This window comes from Aegilops tauschii, chromosome 3 (assembly GCF_002575655.3).
Source record: "Aegilops tauschii subsp. strangulata cultivar AL8/78 chromosome 3, Aet v6.0, whole genome shotgun sequence".
NCBI classification, from domain to species: Eukaryota; Viridiplantae; Streptophyta; class Magnoliopsida; order Poales; family Poaceae; genus Aegilops; species Aegilops tauschii.
The window spans coordinates 540,928,220-540,946,629 of NC_053037.3; the positions used below are offsets into that span (position 1 = coordinate 540,928,220).

The window sequence follows — 18,410 nt, forward strand, 5'->3', positions numbered from 1 at the left end:
ATCTTTACCACGCAAAAAAGAAAAAGATCTGACATCTTTAGGCAGAAATGCTGATAGTGGCAGTAACCCCCTTTGCAATTACCCCGCAAATTTGTATTATTGTCACCCATTGCCTCTCTGAATTGGTCTGGTCCAGTCCAATCGCTGTTCTGGCTCCCAGGTTTAAAGAACCAGGATCAGAGAGCCCGGTCAGAGGCTCGTGTGATGGGGAGGGGGGCATGATTTGACGTGGTTGTTCATTTAATCCGCAGCGGTGGAGGTGTATGCAGCACGATTCTTCTGTGCTCAGCTTGCGTATTGTGTCGCCACTTGCTGAATCTCGTGGGGAAGGGGATGTGTGTGGGAGTGGTCTTTCTTGCTTTTCCTTTCCTCCCTGTGCGGCTGTGTTCGGTTACGCTCAGCCTGGCGAGGTTTTGGGTCCAATCCACGCGGGTCCGCAGGGATTACCCCCGCCGGGGAATAAACCCGGCTCATCCATTTTTTCTCGTTCGGTTAAGCCCCGCGTTGTATTTCCCCGGCCCAAACCTCTCCAAACCCACGCGGAAAAAATCATCCACTAGCACCCCGTGGAAGGAATCCCCGAGCGAGGCGCTCGTCTCATCTCTCCCGAGCGACAGAAGCGGCGGCAAGGAGGCGGCGGGGACGAGTGGACGGCGGCGGCGCAACCTACCCGGAGGAGGAGGATGCCCTCCTGCTTCGACGACCTGCCACGAAGCCCGCCGGAACCCTAGCCTCTGATTGTCCCATCTCCCCGGCCGCCCCCTTGCCGCGGCCGGAACCCGCTAGCTCCGGAGAAGTGGTTGCTGCAGGCGAGGAGATCTCTGGTTAGTTCTCTCTCTCCCTCCCCCCTCCCACTGCCTTTCTCTCTAGCAGCACTGATTTGCCCCCTCCATGAAAACCTAGCCAAATATTGATCTGTCTTCCCGAATGTGGTCGTCAAGGTCGAGACTTTTCTTGGGGTTTCCTAGGAACTAGCATCAATTTTTATTTCATGATTTGTCCTCCCGAATGTGGTCGTCAAGATCTGTCTTCCCTTTGTTAGTAATTTGTACTGGAGTCAGCAGTACAATTTTGTGTTAGTAAATGGAATCAGCAGGTTACTCTGTACTGGAGTCAGCAGTACAATTTGGTGTTAGTAATTTGGATTTGTTTTATTTTTCTCGACATAATTATTGTAGTAGTAGTATAATTGTTAGTCTATCTCTTGGTATAAAGAAGGACTATCTAATCTGGAGGAACAACAATGCGTGTTGTTTTTGTTGCTGGCTGCTGATAGTACAGTATGATGTTCGTCCCAAAATGTAGTATGTGAACCTAATCTCTGTTAGCAGCAGGGCACATACTTCCAAACATTTTTTATGTCCAAACACAAGATACTTCTGGTATGATCATTGGTAGATTATATAAATTGTTCTCTTCATGGTGTGTGATCATCATCTGTTCTTCATTGGTACACATTGCAGTTGTCCTTTTTTCTAGTGTTGTCCTTTTTGTTAGATGATGTTCCGATGCCAGATATTTTGATGATGCCAGATATAGGCTAGCTTCGTCACCTCACAGCTGCAGCAAGACCCTGAATTGGGCAGCATCGTGAAGGACAAGGTAGATTAATCCTCTTGTTTTAATCTTCTCCTTTTTCATGTACTGTTGGTTATTATTGCTTGGTCGATAGATCTGTGTTACAAACTGTTTTTTTGGTAAGCTGAGAGCTATGTTAATATCTTACATTACTAGACATTGTAGTTGTTAAAGAATTTTAGCTCTTACTGTAGTTGTTTTTTTGGTAAACTGTTTGTTTGTACAACTTGCACTCTTACTGTTTAGGTGTACAACTAAACTCCTTGCAAGCCATTTAGTCCATGTTGTTGCTGCTGCTGCTGCAGTAAAGACATTATTTTCTGCTGAAATGGATAGTTGTTTTTAATATATTTATGAAGTTCTTTTGCAAACTATTGGACTGACTGGTTATAGGAATACTTTGCTTGAATAATACAACCTTTTTTCAAATGATTGCTTGATGTATCGACACAGGTTGACAAGTGCTTGTGTTGTAGCTAGTCTAGGCTGATTTTCTTGTGGTTGTAGTCATTGTCTATTTCTAAACTGCTATGATGCCTTGTCCCTAGAAAATAAAAAGGGATGCTTTTAACATAGATCAGAGGATATAGATTGATTTACCTACTGTTTATGTATGTTTTTCTCATTGTTTCCATTCCTGGAAATAAAACTGCCAAGTATTTCACTCTCAAACTAATTTTGGTTTTGAATGGTTTCAAAAAGCAGGAGTTCTACATAAGAATGCTCCAGAAGAAGGACGAAGGTGCCGCGACTTGGATCTATTTGTGTGTGCTTTTTAGTGGAAGGCTTCATATCTATTCGCTGGGTTTTGGGAGGAACTGATAATTAAGCTCTTGTGGTCTATTCAACATATTATATATTATGTATGCTCCAAATTGCTATTATTTTTGTTAGTATTTGTGCCCTGTTCAAATCTTAGAATTGTTGTTATTGTTAGGATAATAAGTGTTTTAAACCTTCAGTGCTATTGTCACTTCAGTCTGCATCTGTGTCATTACTACATGAGAATTGTTGTTATCTATATGTACCACCTCTGTTTGCATCTCTGTCAATACTGTTGTCCCTGTGGTCCAGCGCCCTTGGGGACTAACCGAATGCATGAGAGTGGTGTGGATTGCATACTGGCAGGGATTTGGTCCCCAAGTGGTTTTGGTGTCAAGCGGGGATCATCCAATCCTCTAGAGGATTAAATCCACTAGAGGATTACTTCCGCCTCAACCGAACAAGGCCTGCAGGAGGTGGCATCCCTGCCTGCCTGCATTTATGATGCTGCATGCTTGGTTTTGTGCCATCTGATCTGATGTAAAGCTGCACCCCTACCATGCAGCATTACTACCATCCTTTCTCGTTATAGGAAAACAGTCGAGTGGCTTGTGAATTTTGTGTTGGATGGATGTTTCTGAAGGAAATATGCCCTAGAGGCAATAATAAAGTTATTATTTATTTCCTTATATCATGATAAATGTTTATTATTTATGCTAGAATTGTATTAACCGGAAATATAATACTTCTGTGAATACATAGACAAACAGAATGTCACTAGTATGCCTCTACTTGACTAGCTCGTTGATCAAAGATGGTTATGTTTCCTAGCCATAGACATGAGTTGTCATTTGATTAACGGGATCACATCATTGGGAGAATGATGTGATTGACTTGACCCATTTCGTTAGCTTAGCACACTATCGTTTAATATGTTGCTATTGCTTTCTTCATGACTTATACATGTTCCTATGACTATGAGATTATGCAACTCCCGTTTACCGGAGGAACACTTTGTGTGCTACCAAACGTCACAACGTAACTGGGTGATTATAAAGGTGCTCTACAGGTGTCTCCGGAGGTACTTGTTGGGTTGGCGTATTTCGAGATTAGGATTTGTCACTCCGATTGTCGGAGAGCTATATTTGGGCCCTCTCGGTAATGCACATCACTTAAGCCTTGCAAACATTGCAACAAATGAGTTAGTTGTGGGATGATGTATTACGGAACGAGTAAAGAGACTTGCCGGTAACGAGATTGAACTAGGTATTGAGATACCGACGATCGAATCTCGGGCAAGTAACATACCGATGACAAAGGGAACAATGTATGTTGTTATGCGGTCTAACCGATAAAGATCTTCGTAGAATATATGGGAGCCAATATGAGCATCCAGGTTCCGCTATTGATTTTTTTTTGAAGAATTGGATAGTAGGAGAGGCTCCTACTATTTTTTCATATATATATATATATATATATATATATATATATATATGGGGGGGGGTGTTACATAGTCACAATTCATGTACAAATGGGGAGGTTGCCAACCTCCGTCCCCTAGTGTGGGGTGAGCAATCAAAAAGTGAGGAAAAACGCTAGGCTAAAGAGTGTACAAATGAGGCGATGGAGGCACTAAGGGCCTCTTTGGTTCTATGCTGCAGCAAGCTAAAATCCTGGATGAACCTATTGAGCCAAGTGTCAATACTGGGTATGGTGCCTCTGAAGTGTTTATTGTTCCTTTCTTTCCATAGGCTCCAAGCAGCGGTCAAAAATATATCGAAGAAGAATAACGGTCCATCCCAGGTTTGGTGCATCCCATGAAGGAGTTGTAGTCTGCATGAATATGAGGGCCAAACAACACCCAGTTTGCTCCAACAGGCTTGGCTAAACGAACACGAGAAGATCATGTGATCAACTGTCTCCTCAACTTGCAACCCACAAAGCAGGCACGTGTGATCATCGCCAATGTTGAAATGCCTTCTTTTCAACATATTCCTAGTGTTTAGTCGATCATGAATGAGAAGCCACCCGAAGACTTTGATACGCATAATGCAGTGCGATTTCCACAAGTGCGAGAAGGTAGGATGTGCATCAGCCTCTCTGAAGCAGAACTTATAATAATCTGATGCCTTGAATTCAGTTTTTCCCCACGCATACGACCAAACGTCATTCGGGGAGGTGGAGGGTTGCAAGTGCATGGATATTTCCTGGAGATCGTGGACTTCATCCAACGCCTGTGGAGATAAGGGCAGATAGAAATTTTCATCCAGCGTCGTGCTGCCCAAGAAATCTTCAACAGACACGTCTTCTTTGGTGGCAAAGGAGAAGGCACGGGGGTGGGTGATCTCAAGCACATTATCATTCCATAGGTCTTTCCAAAAAAGGGCCGTGGAGCCAGTAACTATCCGGACACGTGAGACTCCTCTATAAATGGGCGTGAGTTTGAGTATGTCACGCCACCAGAATGAGCCCAGTGGTTCAGCTGCGTGTGGGATTTTGTCCGTCTAGTAGTTGTCCCAAAGAAGGCTTACCCAGGGGACGTCCATCCTGTTATAAAATTTGTGTAAGAATTTCAAAAGGAGCGCCTCGTTCTGGAGCTTAATGTTGATCACCCCAAGACCACCGTGTTTTTTAGGCTTGCAAACCATCTCCCACGCAGCCAAAGATCTGCACGTGTCACCTTGTTCAGTCTTTTTAGTCCAAAGACATCTTCTTCTTATCCTGTCGAGCAGCTCAATCAATTTTGGAGGGAATTTCAATGTACACATGGCATATATGAGGAGGGAAGTGACTGTGGCGTTGAGCCAGGAAAGTTTGCCTCCATAAGACATCATGGCTATCGTCGAAGTGAGGCGCCTTTCAGCAGAGAAAACCAGCGGCATAAGATCCAGAATCGTTGGTTTAGACGTGCCAAGAGGTAGGCCGAGGTATGTGAAAGGCATTTGGCCCACAGAGCAGCCAAGAACACGCGCCAGGTCAGCAGTCACGTCAGGAGGTGTGTTGATCGGTACCAGAGTAGACTTATGGAAATTGATTTTCAAACCGATGGACGACGCGTAATCCGTCAGAATCCCTTTGACAGTGGCAGCCTGCTGAGGACAGGCGGGTAAGACTAAGATGGTATCGTCGGCGTACTGGATAACCGGATAATCTGTCTGCCCAGCACATGGAAAGGGTAGATGGATTCGGCCTTGTCTGAACGCCTCATTAACGGCAGCTTGTAGGAGATCGGCGGCAAGAACAAATATTAGAGGCGATAGAGGGTCACCTTGCCGGACGCCACTACGACAGTGGAATTGTCGACCGGGTACACCATTAAGGAGAACAGAAGAGCGACCAGTGGAGAAGATGGACTTGATCCAGGAGAGCCACTTGTCATTAAACCCCATGTGCTTCATGATAGTGAGCATAGGAGCATGCTCGATGGTATCAAAGGCCTTCGCGAAATCGAGTTTCAAGAGAATGATTGCTCGTTTGGATGCATGGCACTGGTGGATGTATTGGAATGCCCACGCGAGGCAATCTTGGATCGTGCACCCCTTGATGAAACCATACTGATTCCTGTGAATGAGCTTGAGAATGACACGTTGAAGGCAATTAGCAAGGAGCTTGGTGATAAGTTTGAGGCAGCAATTGAGCAATGTGATCGGCCTATAAACATTGACTGTCTCCGGAGAGTTTGTCTTGGGAATGAGTGTGATGAGGCCATCATTTATACTTGTGAGATCAAGGTCTCCAGCATGAAACTGGTCACAGAGGGCATAGAAATCATGTTTGATGATGGGCCAACAAGCTTTTAAGAAAGCCTCACTAAAACCATCCGGACCCGGTGCGCGATCAGCCGGCATTTCTTTGACAATGGCGTCAATCTCAGCGTGAGTAAAGGGGTCTGTCATGTGATCAAGGTTGTCATTGTGATGGATTATTTCCTGGAGATTGAATTTCATTTCAGACGGGGTAGAAGTACCCAAGCGATCTTTATAAGTTTGGAACAGAAGGGCTTCCTTGCTTGGATGATCTTCCATGATCGTGCCATCCTCAGTTCGGAAATTGGCAATATTATTTTTTCTGTAACGTTCCGTGGCCACTGCTTGAAAGAATTTGGTATTTTCATCCCCGAACTTGATCCAACGAATGGTGCATCGCTTTTTCCAATACTGCTTCTGATAGTTAAGTAGCCGTAGCAGATGCTTTTCAGGATCTTTCTGAAGTTTGTTTCTGGTGTGGTGAGGAATCTATTGTTTTCAAGTTCATCCAAGTCTGCTAGGGTTTTATTACAGTTAGCAATTGCCACAGATAGATGAGAGATGTTCTTGCTCCAAATTTTGAGGGCATGTCTGAGCGTTTTGAATTTACGGCAGAGAACGGTGGCAGCATTGTTGGATCGGACAGGTCTATTCCACATCTCTTGAACAAGGTCAAAAAAACCGGGGTGTAAAATCCAGTATGGTTCAAAACGGAACATCTTGCAACGAGGGATAGAGGTTTGGATGGATACCGAGCAGGGCACATGGTCTGAAACAGGCTTACCCAAGGGTTTGACAGTAGTGTTAGGGTAAACATTAGTCCAGTGAAGCGAGGTAAGAAACCAGTCGAGCTGTTCCAAAAGGGGTTCCTGTTGCATGTTGCTCCATGTGAATGAATGCCCTTTAATGGGGAGCTCAATGAGATTTTGCGTGCGGATAATATCATTGAAGGTGATCATATCATTAGGGCAGCCCCCAGGTTTGTTTCAATTATCAGGGGCACGAATATAGTTAAAATCCCCGAGTAAGAGCCAATCTTGATCGCTTGGGATGTCAAGAGCATATAACCAATTAGTGAAATCGGTACGTGCATCGCCAGAGCAAGGTCCATAAATATTAGCTAACGTCCATTTCTGTGCAGATTGCGTGCTAATAAAATCAATCACCAGAGCGTATGATTCAGAAGACACCACAGAACCAGAGAAAACAGAACTTTTCCAAATGGTAATTAATCCCCCGGACGCACCATTCGAGGGAACAAAGGCAAACTGATCGAATTGTCTAGGACAGCAAGACTTAATAAAATGCAAATCAAAAGAAGTCTTTTTCGTCTCCTGCAGACAGACAATGGAGCAACCACTAGAGCGAATAGCATTATTAAGGGCAAGCTGTTTGTCTTCAGAATTAAGCCCCCGAATGTTCCAACACAGAACATTCCAACTGCGCAAAAGAGCCATTAAGAGCAGAATAATTAAGCAGCGGGCGAAGATGGAGCGCCCACATGATCTTCAGGTGGTGGAGTGCCTGCGTTCGTGGATGGCGCAGCAGTATCTTCAGCAAGCAGGAGTGCATCAGTGACCTCTTCAGCGGGTACGGCACATCTGTTAACAGCAATATCTTGTATGATGCTGATAGGAGTTGGAGGAATCACCTCGGACTGATGCCTAGAAGTGCTAGCAGATGAAGATGTGCCAATGGAGGGGATCATTCTTGGTTTAACCCTGGAAGTGGCAGGACGAGCATCAGACACCGGAGGCACCCTGAAACCATTATACTTGGTAGAACGGTTGCTGCGGCGAACTTTAGCAGTAGAGACCAGAACAGGAGCACGAGCTCGACGACCACGAGTCAGAAGCAGGCCTGAAGAGTTCTCAGTGGCATTGACAGCAGTTAGACCGAGGTTGTCTCTCACCAGCCTGGGCGAGGGTGCATCAGAAGGTAAAGTAGCAGAGCCGAGCAGCATATTATCGTTAGAGTTTTGTGGCTCCAAGACTTGCAGTGGTAACACAGGCTCGATGGCAGTGTGAGGGACAGAGGAGTCCAAGTTCTGAACCACAACTGGAGAAGGAGGGCTATCCTCGATTTCTTCGAGCACCACTGAGGAAGAGGGCAGAGCAGGTTGTGTAAAGTGGAGCCCGCGGGCATCAGCAGACATAGTGATGGACACCTGGGTGACATTATCTCTGAACCCGAAACCAGATTGCCAGGGGCCAATAGTAGCAAGCGCAGGGCGTAAAGCATGGAAGATCATGGAGTTGAGCTGCTGCCTTGGAATGGGGTCCGCTAACAAGAGGTTGATCAAATCATTGCCTTGGGTAGACAGACCAAAGTGGAGGCCCTGATTGTGCATAGCCACTGTGACAGTAACAGCAGATTGATCTTCAACATTCAGAGCAGGAGGGTTTGCAGCAGGGGGCACCAACAGTAGAACATGACTGTCATCAGAACTATCATCAGAAGAGGAAAATGTACCATCCCATGCCTCCATAGCATTATCAGTGATGTTGTTATCCGGAACCACACCGTGCTGGACAGTGAGTCCCTGTGCTGCAAGCCAAGCCTGGTAGTTGACAAGGTGGGGTGGCATGGGGGGGGGGGGGAGGTGGGGCAGGAGGTGCAGGCCACTCTCCCCACCCTGCATTGTGCTGTGCAGGTTGAGCATTTCCATTATTGGCCTCTACAGCAGCTGGCGCAGCATTCTGAACTAACCAGTTATGCACTTGCTGCTGGTAAAGCTGTTCAGCGGTGAGTTCAGGCCCGAACTGCGGGTGAGGGTTGCCGTCAGGTGGCGGTGGTTCTTCACCAGCAGGAGGAACTTCAGGCAGCAGGCCGTTCCAATCATTACTGCGAAGGATCGTGATTTGCACAGTCCAACAATCCCTGGCTCCACCAAGTTGCCACACCACAAAACTTTTAGGAATTAGGCGTAGCCTAATGACACGAGCCTTCAACAAGATAAAGCGTCTGTCCTGCCGTGGATTATACCAAGAAACAAGAGATCCATATCCACCCAAAGCCTTGGTGATGTAGTAATCAGTCTGATAGTCGTAGGGGAAACCAAAGAACATGAGCCAAACCTCAGGGCCGAAGGAGGTGGTGCGGAGATTGAGCGCCTCATTGTGGGGCACAAACGTGATGAGCAGATCCTCGTCTTCCAGCTCCAGAGGCGTGTTGACAGTAGTATCCCGCATGAACGAGTCGACGAAGCCGAAGAGTCCAATCCCGAAAGGATGGTCACTGGACTCGGTGGTGAAGAGCTGGGACTCATGGAGCAAGCCCTCGACCATGGCACGGATGGCCGCGCGGCGATGCAGAGGGACGTAGGCGCTGGCCTCTGCCACGACAAGAAAATCATGGTTGAGCGGGGGGATCGGGCCGACGACCATCCCGCTACGAACCAGACGATCAGCAGGGCCAGGTTCAACGGCGAAGCCCGGGGGCAAGAACGGCACCGGGTTCAGGGGGTAGTTCGCCATGGCTAAGGTGGTGGAGCTGGGCGGTGGAGTCTGGGGCGATGATGGGACTGGGCGCTGCGGTGGTGCTAGGAAAACCAAGGCAGAAGTTGGACCGTGAGGGGTGGGGGTGGGCGAGTGAATAGCCTTGGGTCTCCACATCCATTTTTTGCTACAACGCAGCCTGCGACAGGATTTCTCCACATGTCCATAGAATCCACAGATAGTACATCGGACGGTCTGCTTCGGCTTTGGCTTGGAAGCTAGTAAATTGGTAGGAGCTGAGATAGCGGGTACAGAAATAGAGTTTCCGAAAGAAACATCATTAGGATGGGCAAGAAGATTGTTTCCTTTTGAGGGGCAATTAGCAGATTTGTGTCCCGGAGCGGAGCAATTAATACAAATTAATCTAGCTTGGCAAGTCGATTTTTGGTGACCCCACTGTAGACATCGAGAGCACAGGGCCGCCCAATTTTGCGATAAAACTTGAATTTCCTTGTGAGAGTATTGGGCCTGGGCCAGGTCAGCTTTGTGCCGGGCCGAGAGCCTCGCGGGCCACGAAACATGTGGGGGGCATATTTGAAGGCCGACTACAGGAAGCATTGTGGCAGTGGGGGATAAGGCACCGATATAGGGCAATTAAATTGTCCCAATTTAATGCAAAGTAAATCCTGCCGCTCCTCAATCTCCGCCTGGCGCAAGAAATGCTCAATTAATGACGCTTGATCAGCGGGCGCCGTTGCCGGTGAGGAAGGCCCAAAGTTTTGAATGTCGGAAAGCTGCATGGGTTGAGCATGAACATGATCCAAATCCATAACGTGATCTCACATAGACTAAAAATCAGAAGGATTCCTGGATGCTGATGAGGAGGTTGCTTCAGCATCATTTGCATTAGAGAACTTCATATGATCAATAGTTACTAACCCAAATTTGCATAAAACCTCCTTGGAGTTAACATCCAGAGCTGAGCCACGATCAAGGAACTTAAAAGAAGATTTAAGCGCAACTGGCCGACGAGTAGCAATATCCAAAAGTTCTTCATCAGCATGCCAAGCAGAAGTCAAAATAGGGGCTCTTGAGAAACGACCATTAAACAGATGGAAATGGCAAACGAAATTAGGCCAGACACGACCCTTGAGGCGATAGATGAAATGCCCAACCTTGTTATTTGCCACAGAGAAGCGAAATGATTGAGCATTAAGCTTAGCAACGCGAAACCCGGAGCTGATACCACCAATACAACATTGAAGCGCCACTCCAACAGATTCCACAGAGAGATTGAACGATGCCGAAGAGAAGAAGACCACTAGAAAGAATTCCTTGGAGTCTCGCGAAGGAGAAAAATGAACGGTGGATCCAAACCTTTTCCTCACCTGATCTGCAAGGGCTTCCGCTATTGGTTATTGACCGGAGACGTGTCTCGGTCATGTCTACATAGTTCTCGAACCCGTAGGGTCCGCACACTTAACATTTCGATGACAGTTATATTATGAGTTTATATGTTTTGATGTACTGAAGGTTGTTCGGAGTCCTGGATGTGATCACGGACATGACGAGGAGTCTCGAAATGGTCGAGACATGAAGATTGATATATTGGAAGCCTATATTTGGATATCGGAAGTGTTCCGGGTGAAATCGGGATTTTACCGGAGTACCGAGGGGTTACCGGAACCCCCCCGGGGCTTAATGGGCCATAGTGGGCCTTTGTGGAGAAGAGGAGAGGCGGCCAGGGCAGGTCCGCGTGCCCCTCCCCCCTAGTCCGAATAGGACAAGGAGAGGGGGGCGGCGCCCCCCCCTTTCCTTCCTCTCCTCCACCTCTTTCCCCTCCACTCCTAATCCAACTAGGAAAAGGGAGGGAGTCCTACTCCCGGTGGGAGTAGGACTCCACCTGGCGCGCCCCTCCTGGCCGGCCGCACCTCCCCCTTGCTCCTCTATATACGGGGGCAGGGGGCACCCTAGACACAACAATTGATCGTTTGATCTTTTAGCCATGTGCGGTGCCCCCTCCACCATAGTCCACCTCGATAATACTGTAGCGGTGCTTAGGCGAAGCCCTGCGTCGGTAGAACATCATCATCGTCACCACGCCGTCGTGCTGACAAAACTCTCCCTCAACACTCGGCTGGATCGGAGTTCGAGGGACGTCATCGGGCTGAACGTGTGCTGAACTCGGAGGTGCCGTGCGTTCGGTACTTGATCGGTCGGATCGTGAAGACGTACGACTACATCAACCGCGTTGTGCTAACGCTTCTGCTTTCGGTCTACGAGGGTACGTGGACAACACTCTCCCCTCTCGTTGCTATGCATCACCGTGATCCCGCGTGTGCGTAGGATTTTTTTTTGAAATTACTGCGTTCCCCAACAGTGGCATCCGAGCCTGGTTTTATGCGTTGATGTTATATGCACGAGTAGAACACAAGTGAGTTGTGGGCGATATAAGTCATACTTCTTACCAGCATGTCATACTTTGGTTCGGCGGTATTGTTGGATGAAGCGGCCCGGACCGACATTACGCGTATGCTTACGCGAGACTGGTTCTACCGACGTGCTTTGCACACAGGTGACTAGCGGGTGTCAGTTTCTCCAACTTTAGTTGAACCGAGTGTGGCTACGCCCGGTCCTTGCGAAGGTTAAAACAACACCAACTTGACAAACTATCGTTGTGGTTTTGATGCGTAGGTAAGAACGGTTCTTGCTAAGCCCGTAGCAGCCACGTAAAATTTGCAACAACAAAGTAGAGGACGTCTAACTTGTTTTTGCAGGGCATGTTGTGATGTGATATGGTCAAGACATGATGCTAAATTTTATTGTATGAGATGATCATGTTTTGTAACCGAGTTATCGGCAACTGGCAGGAGCCATATGGTTGTCGCTTTATTGTATGCAATGCAATCGCCCTGTGATGCTTCACTTTATCACTAAGCGGTAGCGATAGTTGTAGAAGCATAAGATTGGTGAGACGACAACGATGCTACGATGAAGATCAAGGTGTCGTGCCAGTGATGATGGTGATCATGACGGTGCTTCGAAGATGGAGATCACAAGCACAAGATGATGATGGCCATATCATATCACTTATATTGATTGCATGTGATGTTTATCTTTTATGCATCTTATCTTGCTTTGATTGACGGTAGCATTATAAGATGATCCCTCACTAAATTATCAAAGTATAAGTGTTCTCCCTGAGTATGCACCGTTGCGAAAGTTCTTCGTGCTGAGACACCACGTGATGATCGGGTGTGATAGGCTCTACGTTCAAATACAACGGGTGCAAAACAGTTGCACACGCGGAATACTCAGGTTAAGCTTGACGAGCCTAGCATATAACAGATATGGCCTCGGAACACAGAGACCGAAAGGTCGAGCGTGAATCATATAGTAGATATGATCAACATAGTGATGTTCACCATTGAAACTACTCCATCTCACGTGATGATCGGACATGGTTTAGTTGATATGGATCACGTGATCACTTACAGGATTAGAGGGATGTCTATCTAAGTGGGAGTTCTTAAGTAATATGATTAATTGAACTTAAATTTATCATGAACTTAGTACCTGATAGTATCTTGCTTGTCTATGTTGATTATAGATAGATGGCCCATGCTGTTGTTCCGTTGAATTTTAATGCGTTCCTCGAGAAAGCAAAGTTGAAAGATGATGGTAGCAATTACACGAACTGGGTCCGTAACTTGAGGATTATCCTCATTGCTGCACAGAAGAATTACGTCCTGGAAGCACCGCTAGGTGTACCACCTGCACCAGCAACTGCAGACATTGTGAATGCCTGGCAGTCACGTGTTGATGACTACTCGATAGTTCAATGTGCCATGCTTTACGGCTTAGAACCGGGACTTCAACGACGTTTTGAACGTCATGGAGCATATGAGATGTTCCAGGAGTTGAAGTTAATATTTCAAAAGAATGACCGGATTGAGAGATATGAAGTCTCCAATAAGTTCTACAACTGCAAGATGGAGGAGAATAGTTCTGTCAGTGAGCATATACTCAAAATGTCTGGGTATAATAATCACATGATTCAACTGGGAGTTAATCTTCCGGATGATAGCGTCATTGACAGAATTCTCCAATCACTGCCACCAAGCTACAAGAGCTTCGTGATGAACTATAACATGCAAGGGATGGATAAGACGATTCCCGAGCTCTTAGCAATGCTAAAGGCTGCGGAGGTAGAAATCAAAAAGGAGCATCAAGTGTTGATGGTCAATAAGACCACCAGTTTCAAGAAAAAGGGCAAAGGGAAGAAGAAGGGGAACTTCAAGAAGAACAGCAAGCAAGTTGCTGTTCATGAGAAGAAACCCAAGTCTGGACCTAAGCCTGAGACTGAGTGCTTCTACTGCAAGCAGACTGGTCACTGGAAGCGGAACTGCCCCAAGTATTTGGCGGATAAGAAGGATGGCAAGGTGAAGAAAGGTATATGTGATATACATGTTATTGATGTGTACCTTACTAATGCTCGCAGTAGCACCTGGGTATTTGATACTGGTTCTGTTGCTAATATTTGCAACTCGAAACAGGGGCTACGGATTAAGCGAAGATTGGCTAAGGACGAGGTGACGATGCGCGTGGGAAATGGTTCGAAAGTCGATGTGATCGCGGTCGGCACGCTGCCTCTACATCTACCTTCGGGATTAGTTTTAGACCTAAATAATTGTTATTTGGTGCCAGCGTTAAGCATGAACATTATATCTGGATCTTGTATGATGCGAGACGGTTATTCATTTAAATCAGAGAATAATGGTTGTTCTATTTATATGAGTAATATCTTTTAGGGACATTTACATTTTTCCCCCTAACTTCGCCCCGACCTCATCTTTACCCCTAAAATAAAACGGTGCTCAACTATACCCCTCTTCCGTCTCTGATGCTAATGAAAATACCCCTCCGTACCCTTTCCGCCTGGTCAAAGTGCTTTGACCATGTTAGGTAGTTATTCTGGACATCTTTGCCCTTCCTTCTTACATGTGGGGCCTGCACGCATCTCTCCAACCCCATCTCATTTCCCCCTTCTCTTCTCTTCTGTTCTCTCTCGTGACACAAACCCTAACCCTAGTTCATCGATTTCCCCTGTCGCGGCGGCTACCAAGGGTGAGCTCGTGGATCCAGATGCGGAGGCGGTGGATCTGATTGCCCCGCTCATCGTCAGTCTTTAGAAGTGGTAGAAGCGGCGACGACCAGACGGAATGGCCGCTGTTCGTGGTAGCGGCGGGGGCGGCAGAGCAGAGAGCTCGCAGACCACAACGGCGACTACAAGGGCGGGGCCAAGAGGGTATGTCTCTATGCACACTCATCATTTGCTTGCATGCGCGCTTATTTAGGGTAATTTCGTCAAGTGCTCCCGTGCTTGTGCTCTGTTCATGAACTTGATTTTTCTTCTGAATATTTTCCATAGGATGGACCCAGCTAGAGCGTTTAATCTGAACTGTAGAATGGAAACAAGTGTGTTAGGCAGTTCTGGTACCAAAGGATCTGGCACAGGATTTTCTTTCCCATTGGTTGTTGACTGTACATCAACTTTTATCAAGTTTAGAAGTGCTATATCAGAGAAATATCCATGGGGGTTATATGATGCTGTTGAAATTAGGTATTGGGACATGGTAAATACTGCTTGGGTGCCTGTCCAGTGTGATGATGAGCTAGCTATCATGTTTGGAACATATGCAGAAAGTAAGTCAGCAGAGATTGAAATCAATGTAATACAAAGAAGCAGAGGAGAGATTGAGAGGAGAACTACTAGATCACAAGCTAACAGTTCTCAAGCTAGGTGCAGCCAGACAAGAGGGATGGGTAGAAATGCAGGTGGGAGAGGAAATGCAGGTAGTAGAGGAAGTTCTGGTAGTAGAGGTAGTTTTGGTGGTAGAGGTAGTTCTGGTGGTAGGAATGCAGGACCTTCAGAGGCTAGTTCAGTACATGAAACAACTGGAGCTGGTCCTAGCAGTAGCAAACAATTAGATGCTGCTCCTATCATAGAAGAGGAAGCTCCTGATGATGTTCCCACAGATGATGAGGATGAAATCTTGCATCCAGAATTTGTAATTGGGAAAGTGCCCAAGGGGAAAGAGGCAGTTCCAGAAGATCAAGATTCTATCCCCCCCTCAATTTGAAGAGACAGATTCAGATGAGAGAGAGGAGGATTATGACATGGCTTATTCTGAGAGTTCTGATGAGGATAGGGCAGAAGTGCAATTTAACAGAGATGATCCTTCTTTGGCAGAAGGAACTATATTCTCTGATGTGATAGAATGCAGAAATGCACTAGCAACTTTCTCAATCAAGACACAAAGTGAGTTCAAAATTGACAAAAGTGAGCCAGGTAGATTGACAGTTCACTGTGCATATCCAAGGTGTAAGTGGAGGATGCATGCCTCCTTAATGAGAAATAGCAAATTATTTCAGGTACTAAGAAGAGGAAAATAACAATACTAATTGCATGTTATTTGTTGTTTCTGCACATACAACTGTAGAATTTCTATGCTCATTTGTTTGTCTGACTTGCTTGTTAATTGTAATTGCAGGTGAAAGTTAACAGACATCCTCACACATGCCCTAGTGTGACAAGAAGGCAAAGGTTGAGGTTAGTAAAATGCAGATGGGTTGCAGATGCAGTTAAGAACTGGGTCAGAGAAAATTCAAATATTTCTGTGCCACAGCTTCAAACTGATCTGAAGAAGAAGTATGGGGTTGAACTGCCATACATGAGAGTTTTCTATGGTAAGCAAATGGCCATTGACAAGATATATGGTAAGTGGACTGAAAGTTTTCATTTGCTTTATACATTCAAAGCTGAGGTTGAGAAGGCATCACCTGGTAGTGTAGTTCACATTGATAAGCACACAGTGGAGTTTGAAAAAAATGGTCAGAGAAGGTCCAAGGAGTGTTTTAGGAGAGCCTTTGTGTCATTTAAGGAGTGCTGGAAAGGGTTTCTAGATGGGTGTAGGCCATATCTGGTAGTAGATGCCACTGCTCTGAATGGGAGGTATAGAGGACAACTTGTAAGTGCTTGTGCTGTAGATGCAAACAACTGGATCTTTCCAGTTGCTTATGGTGTGCTAGAGGTAGAGAGCATAGAGAGTTGGACATGGTTTTTCCAGCACTTGAAGGACCTCATAGGGCACCCAGAAGGGCTTGTCATACACACTGATGCGTGTAAAGGACTTGAATCAGCTGTAGATGCTGTGTTCCAAGGAGTAGAGCATAGGGAGTGCATGAGGCACCTTGCTGCTAACTTCTCCAAAAAGTTTAAGGGGAATTTTTTTGATGAGAACTTGTGGCCCTGTTCCCTAACTTATAGCAGTAAAAAGCATAACTACCATTTGAGGCAGTTGTATAGCAAGCCTGATGTGAAAGAGTATTTAGATGAGCATCACACCAAGATATGGGCCAGGGCACTTTTCAATGAGTTCTGCAAGTTAGATTATGTGAACAATAACCTTGCAGAGTCATTTAATTCCAAGATAAGAAAATGGAAAGGATTGCACATTGTAGATCTGTTTGACAAGATCAGGCAATATTTGATGGAGAAATTTGACCTAAGGCACAACATTGCTGCTGCTACTTATGTAGGGCACATCATAGTCCCTAAAGTGATGAAAATGCTGCTGCTGAAGTCCAAGAAGGGCTTGGACATGAATATTGTGAAGAGAAGTACATTTCAGGCAGAGGTGACTGCAATTGACAAAGAGAACAGGGAGTGGAGGTATCCTGTGGATCTGCAAGCAATGACATGTAGTTGTAGAAAGTGGCAAATTACTGGACAACCTTGCATACATGCTCTCTATTTCATTACTTCAATGAGAGGTCCAGTAAGTGAGATAGATCAGTATGTGCATGAATTTTACTCAGTTAAAAGATTCAATCTCACTTATGCTGAAAATTTGCCTGCAATGGAGGGAAAACAACAGTGGGACATTGTTGACCCTAGGTTTAAACTCTCTGCACCTGTGCAGCACAGACCTCCTGGCAGACCAAGGAAGACTAGGATAAGGGCACAGTCTGAAGGAAAAGGCCTAGGAGGCAGGAGAAAGAAGTGCTCCCGCTGTGGAAGACTAGGACACCGTGGGGCCCACTGCAAAGAGTCCATTGATCCTGCTTTCGGAGAAGATGAGCATTGGGGTGCTGATAATGCTGGAATAGATGCTCCAGAATCTGCTCAAGCAACTGCCCAAACTGAAGCTCCAGAAGAAGGAACAGAAGCTCCTAACTCTCCTCCAACTGCTACTAGCTCTCCTGCTGCTGCTAGTTCTCCTCCACCTGCTACTAGCTCTCCTGCTGCTCCTGGCTCTCCTCCACCTGCTACTTCCTCTAAGGCTGTTGATACTGATCTTGCTAGGTATGCAATATATTGTACTTCATGTACATGCATCAATGATGTTGCTACTTTTTGCTGACTGATCTTGATTGTGTTCATGTTTCTCAGCCCAAGGAAGAATTTCAAAAGGCCAGCTACAAGAGGTACAGAGTGGGGTTCACCACAGAAGAAGGCGAAAGGCGGCATGCAACCAACTGTAAGCACAAGGAGCAAGGCTGCTAATCCTGCAGCCAACACAAGGAGCAAGATGGGCAAACTGTAATGCTGGAGTGTGTACTGCTGTCTTAATGTTAGATGTTGTCAAACAACTGTTGGTTTGTAATGCTGGAGTGTGAACTGCTGTCTTAATGTTGTCAAACTGTTGTTTGAGGGCTGGTGTGCTAGATAAGACCAGCTTGTTTTGTAATGAATTGCCTTGAACTACCCCTACTCCAGTTTCATGTGCTGCAAAATGTCCCTAAGCTATTGATTTGTGCTCATATTTGCCCCTAGCTATCATCTGATTGCTCACTTTTGCCCCTAAATATCTTGCTACGTGCT

General features: G+C 46.1%; 1 protein-coding gene and 1 long non-coding RNA gene across 2 annotated transcripts; both read left to right on the forward strand.

Annotated features, from left to right (window-relative positions):
• The first annotated feature begins 380 nt into the window (after positions 1-380).
• Positions 381-2,599, forward strand: LOC109736969 (uncharacterized). Its single transcript, XR_002226486.4, has 3 exons — positions 381-824; positions 1,534-1,602; positions 2,284-2,599. It is a non-coding gene; the product is annotated as an uncharacterized lncRNA (long non-coding RNA).
• Positions 2,600-15,703: 13,104 nt separating this feature from the next.
• Positions 15,704-18,132, forward strand: LOC109736966 (uncharacterized). The gene is made up of 3 exons (XM_020296180.1): positions 15,704-15,958; positions 16,078-17,891; positions 17,979-18,132. Exons 1-3 carry the CDS (start codon positions 15,704-15,706, stop codon positions 18,130-18,132), a joined length of 2,223 nt encoding a protein of 740 aa, XP_020151769.1.
• Positions 18,133-18,410: the final 278 nt, after the last annotated feature.